The 9,768-nt window shown below is 29.0% G+C and overlaps 1 protein-coding gene across 1 annotated transcript; it reads right to left on the reverse strand.

Moving 5' to 3' along the window:
• Positions 1–2,228: 2,228 nt before the first annotated feature.
• On the reverse strand, positions 2,229–9,762 carry LOC106871762 (uncharacterized). The gene is made up of 3 exons (XM_014918402.2): positions 8,781–9,762; positions 4,513–4,681; positions 2,229–2,635 (listed from the first exon to the last, which is right to left on the reverse strand). Exons 1-3 carry the CDS (start codon positions 9,510–9,512, stop codon positions 2,361–2,363), a joined length of 1,176 nt encoding a protein of 391 aa, XP_014773888.1. The 5' UTR covers positions 9,513–9,762; the 3' UTR covers positions 2,229–2,360.
• Between the last annotated feature and the right edge of the window lie 6 nt (positions 9,763–9,768).

A 9,768-nucleotide genomic window follows, 5' to 3' on the forward strand; every position in this document is an offset into this window, starting at 1 on the left:
TATATATATATATATATATATATATATATATATATATATATATATATATATATATATATATTGATATAGAGTATCTATTTGTCTCATGTTTGTGTATCTATATAGAAAATGAGGATACATGTTTATATGCATGTGTACAGACACACACATGCACATACATATGTAACAAGTATGTATATACATAAATATATTAACTCATGTACAGTTATCAATCAAGTGATAGTAATAATGCACAGTATGAAGGAACTCAGTCATAAAATGGTAAGGATACTTTGTATTGTTTTTTTTAACTGCATAGCCGGTTATTACAACTCATGGACTTTCAGAGAATACTGGTCCATGAGTTGGTGTGAAGTTTTCATGTACTCTAAATGCAGGTATTTGTTGGAGCAAGGAATATTACAGTAGGGATTGTGATGTAAATTATACTAATAATTATGATATTATTGAAAGAAAATTCAAATCTTAAATATTAGTACAAAATAACAATTCTGATATTGGTAGTGTTAGTGGTGGCGATGATGATGGTGGTGATGATGATGATGATTGTTTCTAAAAAAATATCATCTATTGGAAACAACAATCTTTATTATAATAATAACTATTAAAAATGTTCTTTCATGAATGTCTTAATTAGTAGTAATATTCTTATCACTGTCTTCACTACATACATATAAACCATACATATCCATACATTTGTTATTCTTTTCGGAAGTGGTGAGTTACAATGACATATATTCATTCAGAAGATGATGTTGATGTTGATGATAACGAAGATGGTGGTAATGGGGGATGAAAATGTCGATGTTATTCAATATATGAATATTTGAAATTAATCAAATCAGTTATTTTTCTTTCATTGAAAATAAGTAACATTGAATATCAATCTTGAGCGACATCAATTTTTTGGTTCAGTGTGGTTAATTTTATTTTTTTGAATAAATTTCAAAAATAGAAGTTATGTTATTTTAAAACTTTAAATATGAGTTCAAGAAGAATGAAGAAAAAAAATTACCTGATGTGGGCATATTCCTTATATTCGCAAACAAGATATTCAAAGGATGGTCTGTACATATCTATTGTAAATTATTTTATGTATTATCTCAAGAGAAAGAAATGATCCAATATGGAAGGTTTTCAGCTTTGTGTGATGAAAAATGGGATGCTCTTAGATTTTCTGTTTCAAATATCATGAAAACTTTCTACAAGTGATTCTGTTTCATATATGAGTTTCACCTAGCACTTCTTTTACTGAGATATTTAATGTGAATATATACACATTTACACTAGATGTGTATGTGTATATATGTATATATATATACATATACACTCACATACACACACATACATACACACCCAACTATATTCTTTGAAAAGTCTCAGCTTAATATTAAACCAGTTTATTAGTAGATATATGTATGAAAATATATCTTGTGTGATTCTATTTTTTTTTTCTACATACACATACTAAATATTAATGTTTATCAAAAATATTTTTATTACTTTAGTTACTTAAAAAAATAATTTTCTTCCTCTTTTGTTTTACACTCAATTCATTAATTTTCTTTCATATTCATTATGTTCAATTGTATTTTTTTTTACTTATTATTTTGTTTTTTTAACTTCAAATAATAAATTATGTTACAGAAAAGCTAACATTTAATAAATTTTGCAACTTCTCTTCTAAAATGGAATGCATGAACACTTGAAATTTTTCTAACAATGAATTTGGTATTTTAGTTTTTAGGTTGTGTGTAATGTAATAAGCTTTAGAATACGTATCAGTCAGTTAGTTTAGTATCAATATTAATATATATATCTGACAAGTTAAGCAAAAATCAGTATAGTTGATGTTACAGTTGTTGTTTAGTCCCAGATCAGCATTTGTTGAGCAAATACAGTGTTGACCATCTCATAATTTTTTTTTCAATATATATATATATATATATATATATATATATATATATATAGACTCTAGGACTACATTATCCAATGTATTCTTTAAAAGAGTAGGGTGTAATTTGAAGGATATTTGGCAGCTAGGAATTGTGGTTAGTATTCTATATAAATCCATAGTAGATAAATATTGTAAATTTTGAAAAGATGTATTTAAATTTTATGTCAACCTATAAGTACTCATTCATTTCATTGTGTATGTATTTTTACCCTTAGACATTTGAAAACATAAATAAATAAGAATAAATAGCATTTAAAGTTCGCTTTTAGGAATGAAAATAAAAATATGGTTTTTATGTGTGTGTCAAAAAATTTAATATTGTATAAATATCATGAAAACTTTCTACAAATGATTTATCAGTAATATCCTGAAGCATAAAATTGAAAACTAACTTCTAAAAGTTTCACGAGCAGAGTTCTTTGGCTTTGTGCAAAGTTTTGTTATAAGAAGTGAAACTGTTCTTTGTTGGTAGATCCCAGGGCTGAGATTGTGGAAAGTTAGGGTTGGTGTTGTCTGCTTGTGTGCTTTTTAGGTTTACTATATTATTGCCTTGAGTAAAAAGATTAGTTTTAAGTCGATAGGAAGACCTAGGATTGGTACCTTTTGGTTTACTCATTGTCTGTGGTAAGGACTTCCTGCCTGTGTTAGGGGTATTTTCTTGAAGAGAAGATTTGAGGCCTGCATAAGAACAATGTAAGAAAAAAATACAATTAGCTTGATGGGAAAATTTTGAAGATTGTTAACCTTGTTTTCTTTTTTTTTTTTTTCTTCTGTAAAACACTGTATTTTGAATGGACTGGTCTCTTTTCATCATTAAGTTGCATATTTATAAGTTTATCTATATTTGCTTAGAATGGGATTGAACTGAAGAACATTCATTATTCAACTGGTATCAACCGGTTAGGTCACATAGCTAAGGAAGTTAAAATTTGCTGTGAGGTAAATGCTCAATAGTTCAGTCCCTATCCAAACATGTACCTGACAATGAACAGAGACCAAAAATATCAAAAATTAGTGTTTACAAAAGTACTTAAATGATGGTAGAGCTAGGGCTAACGGTCCATAACATTTTCCCATCAGTACTAAAATGTAGGCATATAACAATTGGCTTGTATCCATGTATCATTACTCTATTATTATTTTTAAATAATTTACATTAATTCTTATTTATAATTAGGATAAAATTTTAAATACAAATTTAATGGATTTATTTTTTACTGATAAGCTTCAACATAACAGCAACTACACCACCACCAACAAGAAGAAGAACAACAATAACAATAATAATAATGTTTATAATATAGGCAAAATTTTTTGTGACCCTAGGAAATCACTGGTATTTTATTTTATCAACTCTTAAGAGACAAAAGGTAAGGCTGACATTGAGATTTGAACAAACCTGGAGTAGATACCACAAGGCTTATTTTTTTAAGCTACAATGACTCTGCCATTCTATCATCTTTAATAATTTTTTCTAATTTAGGCACAATAATGCAGTTTTGAAGAGTGAGAGAGAGAGAGAGAGAGAGAGTGTTTGTTGATTATATTGAACCTAGTACTTCATAGTACATTGTTTCATCGATCTGAAAAGGATCGAAGACAAAATTGGTTTTAGTTGGATTTTAACACAGGATGTAGAGACCTGGAACAAAAACCACAAAACATTTTCTCCAACACTTTAGTGATTCTACCATTTCATGTTTCTTTTATTAAGAAGGGTTTTTGATTTAGGCATGAGGCCAGTAATCCTGAGGGATGGGGACCAGTTGATTACTTGACTGGTATTTTATCAACCATGGAGGGATGAAAGGCAAAGCTGACCCCTATGGGAATTTAAATCTGAACATGGAGAGTCAAAAGCAATGCTGCAAAGCATTTTTCGGATACTCAGATGATTCTGCCAGCTCAGTTGTTTCTAGTATAGGCACATGGCGTGGAATCTGAAATTAGCCATGTGTCTAGTACTTTATTTTATCGACACTGGAGTCAAAGTTGACGTTGGTGGGATTTGAACTTTGAACATAAAGAGCCAGAAGGAATACAGCGATGCATTTACTTCAGTGCTCTAATGGGTATGCCACTCCATTGCCCTTTATGCTACTACTTCCACCACCATCACCACTACTACTACTACTACTACTAAGAATAATGATAGTAACAATAATTATGATTCTTTCTAATTTAGGCACAAATTTTTAGGAGAGGGTTAAAGTCTATTACATTCACTCCAGTACATGACTGGCACTTATTTTATCAACCCCAAAAGGGTGAAAGGCAAAGTTGACCTCTATGAGATTTGAACTCAGAAAGTAAAGATCTAAAACAAATACTCTAAAACATTTTTCTGGTGCTCTAACTATTCTGACAGTTTGTCATCTTAATAATTATAAATAAATAAATAATTCAAATTATGAAAGAATGTTTCTTTTATAAAAATCAAAAATTTCATTACAAGTTGTTCTATCATTTGGAATTGAATAAATTTGGAGAACAAGAAACTTTTATATGATTATAATATGATATGTTAAAGCAGTGAGTCTTTCTCATTTACTTACCAGGTAAAGTTTCATAGTGCGCAGTGCTTGCTTCACTGCAGCCATGTCCACTGTCAGTTACAGAAGACATCGTTGACATCTCACTGAAACGGTCAGGGGACATAACCATATGTTGTTGATTTTTGCCAACAGCACAAGTCATTGCAAAATCTTGTAAGTTACCCTGTACCTAGCAAACCGAACAAAAAAAAAAAGACAAAAACAACAAAACAAAAAAAAACACTAATTGTGCATATGCTACAATATTTGAGATCTCATAATTGCCAATAGTTTATGTAAGAAAAACACATTTTTCATTTATATAAGTGTGGATTCATATATAGTGAGATAAAGTTTGGAATTATTGTTTCCGTAGCTATACTTTTTCATGTAATTGTTGTGCATATTTATTGATCTTGAATATTGTTTTCGATGTGTCTTTTTTTTCACTACTTTAACTTTCATTAAACTTTACTTCAAACAAAACTGACTATATTGTGTTTGATATCAGCTCATGTTTGATTATTTTACTCTATAAATTCAAAGTTTGAAATGAAAATTATTTTATGTCTATAATAAAACCATGTATAAAATATTAAAGAGAAATATCTTCATTAATTTAAACTGTATCTTATTAGTTGCTATGAACTTCTAAATTCATAGATTTGTGATTTATAACCAGGCCTAAAATATGAGTTGGCCAAGTCTATCTTTAATGAAATATTTGTTATGCAAATGTTTATGTAGAAGCCAAATGATTAATAACTTAATGGGAACAACAAGTAAATTATGACCATTCTTTTGTATCCTTCTTTATTTGAATAATTGTTGAAAACTTAGAGATTTAAAGAAAATTCAGTCTCATTGTATTAAGAACCATAGTTTTTGCCAGATATTATTTATATTACATCATCTCCTCACTGAAAGGGTCATCATCCATTTATTCATATGCCAGTTAAGAACAACCAAATATTCTATTATTTTTATCATTACTCAAAATACCTCAGAACTAAAATATCAGTGAATAATTTTTTCTGTGTTTATCTAAGTCTTTTTCATATTTTAATAGCAATTTTGAGTTACCGTAATAAATGTAAAAGCTCTTAGATCAATATTGGATCAAATGATTTTAAGCAATATATGATACTGAAGGAAAGTATAGCAAGTTTAATTTCAGTTTCTGGCAAAATTTTGACTTTGCTAGTCTCTGTGACTTAGAATTTTAAAATGTTGCTAGAATACTTTATTTTGATGTTAATTTTCCTGTTAAACTAATCTGATAGATTAGAAAAATAAACTGCGCCCATTTATATAAATAAGATTTCTTTTCTTTATATTATCTTTTATTGATAAAAAGAAGAAAGAAGTATACTCTACATCTCTCAAATTAAACAGTATCAAAAGCAAAATTTTATTTTCATTTTGATGGATTGAGATTTATAAAATTGGGAGAAAGCCAATAAGTATGAGCTATATTTAGTAACTCTTTGTGCACAGGGAATTAATGAAAGTTATAAGTAGTATTATTCAAAGTTATTGAAGATGGCAACTTGGCTTCAGTAATTTGTTTTTAGTGTAATGCAGGAAAAGAGCTCATTTACATAATGTTTGTGGAAAATCCAATTGAATTGCTTTCACATTAATTTTTCAGTGGTATGTTAGTGGTCTGTAGTTATTTAAAGCAGAGCAATGTTTGAGTAGTTGAGTAGGTTGATATATCTAGAAAACATTTTACTTTTGTGAGGAACTTAATGAGATATTCAACTTCATATGAAGGCAATATCGTGTTGTGTCTATTAATAGAGCTTTCCCTAAACCTTACATCCATATTAGTCTGTGAAATTATAAATTTATCTCACAGTTTTCTTCCAAGTAATCAATTAACTATTCACTTAACACAAACTCTCTTTATAATTTTCCAATGATTTCTCTTTCAATTTATCTTTACATAAGATTTTTATCATATTCTTTTTAATTTCAAAATAGCTCTGAACATTACGACCTTCAGGCAATGTTTAAATTGCCAAATAATTGTGATATAGGGTTTTACTTACTTTCTATTTACCTAAATCAATCTCAGTACCTAAAATTCATTAAAGAATAACATTGATATTCTTTATCATTCTATTACCAACTAATCATGGAACCAAATCTCCAGATATAACACTTAAATCTATGGAAACCTATTTAGGTTTTGTATCACTAGCACTATAAAAAATAACTTACTTTTTCTTAAACATTTTACAAACCATTGTAGTTTTGTTTTTAAAAAAATCACTTGTTATACCTGTATGTCAGTATATTATAAAACTGAGTGCAAAATAAAGAGATCTTACTTTTGTATATCTACTCAGGTAAAATCTTTCTCCCATTCTTTTACTACTATTCTTAAGTGACAACTACTATATACTTAAAATGAAATTATCATCAATAAAGATTATGATCTATCTGAGGAATCAATAACTTCCAAATAAATAGTATTTATATATATTCTCTGTCAAATGAATTTCGAAATCAGTATGTCCCCATTTCTGAAATTTTCTATCTAGGATTTCATCTTCCTGTTTGTTGTTAAACCCTTACTATCTAGATTCAATGAATCAAATAATCAATAAAATCAGCTTTTTCTCTTTCACTGCTGGGTAAAGGCCTTCTTAATACCCCATAACTTTTGGCTGCCTGACCTCTAATTTCTGTAGCAGTTTCATTTCTTCTTGGGTACTTGTGATGTTAGTGCATATATTTGGTTGGTAATCGTAACCCTTGTGGCATATCCCCCATCCTCAATCTTAGAGACAATGGTTAAACCTTAGTTGAATTCCACTGAACCAACATGAACAACTATTACAGTTATTGGATTTATAAGTCAATAAATCTTGTTAAATGAATTTTGTAGAGGAAAGATTACTGAATGGCTAAGGTGATGAACTACTTGCTTGTATTTTGTTGTGTTTTATTTTTGTAGAGTAATCTATATTGTCTCAGATCTCTATCTGTTTGAAGTTGGTACTAAATCATCTAGGAATGTTACTGATGATATAGTAGTATCCTGTTCAGAGAAAGATTTATCTCTTGTTGTTTATGTCATCAAACTAGAGCTAAATACCAGCTCTTAGGTGCCCCACTCCCACCCCATTTAAGGATATTTGATTTTATGTAAATGAATCCTGTATAAAATTGTCAACAAAGTGTCACATCTTGTAGCTATTTGCTTCATAGCAAGTATAATAGGGAAAATATTGCCAGAATGAATGTCTTGAATGAAATTTACAAAATCATGATACAATTATGTTGCAATTATCTCTTGATTATGATAGATAGAAGATACCAGTGAGTTGAAAACTGAGATAAGAAACATATGAAATACGAATGATGGTTTTTTTTTCTTTTTTTTTCCTTAGTGACGGAAACTGATGATTTTAAATTAGAATTAATAAAACAAGATATGAATGTTTGTGTAAAACTTTGCAGCTATATATTTTATAATTGATTGGAATACTTAGCAGTGATCTACAACAATCATGATATGAATAAATGTATTCACGCACCAATTGCATGCGAATGTCTCAACAATAAAGATATTGCATGTAGATGTTTTAATGAACATGTTTAGACATATCTAAAAGCTTGTCAGCTGAATATGAATATTATGAAGAAATTGTCATAAAATTTTAGGGAATGGGAAGAATTTGTTAGATAAATGATGTCTGGAAAGCATTGCAGCATACAAGTATATTTTTGCATAGGTAGTATGTATAGCTTAAGAATGAATAATGTATAACTAAATGTATTTTCTTTAAATATTGTTGAAAGAATTTTCAGATTAAAAATGATTGAGTGTCAATATAAAACAAAGATAACAAAGAACATGCTTTCAAAAATGTTTTAGCAAGATTGAGACTGAGTAGACTAATAGACGAATAATACATGACAACCCTACCTTATATTCTCAGACATAAACAATTTCATTTAAATGTAAATTTAATTGGAATTTTTTTTTTATAAACTTACATTAACAGAAATGTTTTACATTATAGTCATTTTTTTTTTCAAATTAGATAGTTTACAGATGTTGAATTAAGATATAACAGATATAAAAATGAAAATAGCAAATAAAGAAATACAGTGTAAGATTTTTACTTATTTTATATATCATTTATTTCTAATTGTAACTATTATTATTGTGCAGCTCATTGTTAGAAACAAATAAATGAATATATCAATACTAGCCAATAGCATTTTATAAACAATCAACTGCAGAGAACTGTAACAAAATTTAAGAAACTTACTTGGTATGCTTCTGGTGTAATACTATGAAGTTGTACTCCTAATGATGATCCTTTCCAGCTCTGTCCAGGTTTGTACATGGACTGAGGTTCTCTTCTTAAAAGAGTTGTTTTAGAATTTCTCATTTGCTTTGGATCTGATAAAATAGTTACAGGAACATCATATTTTGGAGAGTCTTGTTCACAAACGTATCCAGATGGTCTTCTCTCACCAACAAAGTCTTGAGTAGCACCATAATGGTTTTCTTTTTGATTTCTTTTATGAACAACACAAACAATTACAGAAACTACAATAGCAACAGAAACTATCACTGCTGCTACTACTATAATAATCATCAAGTTAATATGTATTCTGTTGTCTGATTCTGTGTCTTCAGCTGTATACATTTTGGCTGTTGTATTGCTAACAGTTAGTGTCAAAGACAATGTAGTTGTTGCTGATAAAACTGGTGTACCATTATCTTTGACAGCTAATTTTAGATTATATGATCCAGCATCATTTTGGTAAACTGTACGAGAGAATGACAGAACTCCTGAGTAAGGGTTAACTTTAAATAACTGTTTGTGATTGCCTCCAAGTATTTCATACTTGAGGAAGGCATTAACATGCTTGTCTCTGTCAGAGGCTCTTAATGTTGTAATATCACTGTTACTCTGCGGATGGTGATGGAAATCTAGATTGAAAGGGTTAACACTAGGGAAAGTAAAATATGGAGTATTATCATTTTTATCCATAACTTCAACAACAACGTTAGCTGTGTTGTTAAGAGATGGTGTACCATTATCTTTTACTAACACTTTAAATCTGTAAATGTCATGTTGTTCCCGGTCTAAAGACTGAGTAGTTGATATGAATCCTAAATGAGAGATTTTAAAGGGAAGAACACTCCCATCTCTGCTTATAAGAAAATAAGATAATTCACCTCCTGATCCAAGATCAGGGTCAGTTGCATTGATGAAGCCTACTGGAAAATTTCTATTTTCATTTTCA

The sequence above is a fragment of the Octopus bimaculoides genome, chromosome 14 (assembly GCF_001194135.2).
Source record: "Octopus bimaculoides isolate UCB-OBI-ISO-001 chromosome 14, ASM119413v2, whole genome shotgun sequence".
Lineage (NCBI taxonomy): Eukaryota > Metazoa > Mollusca > Cephalopoda > Octopoda > Octopodidae > Octopus > Octopus bimaculoides.

Excerpts from the sequence above, each read along its gene's own strand:
- LOC106871762 (XM_014918402.2), bottom strand. The coding sequence starts at position 9,512 with ATGGATAAAAATGATAATACTCCATATTTTACTTTCCCTAGTGTTAAC. Across the intron at positions 4,682-8,780 it reads TTACACCAGAAGCATACCAA|GTACAGGGTAACTTACAAGA; the intron begins GTAAGTTTCTTA and ends TCGGTTTGCTAG. Across the intron at positions 2,636-4,512 it reads GCACTATGAAACTTTACCTG|GCCTCAAATCTTCTCTTCAA; the intron begins GTAAGTAAATGA and ends GTTCTTATGCAG.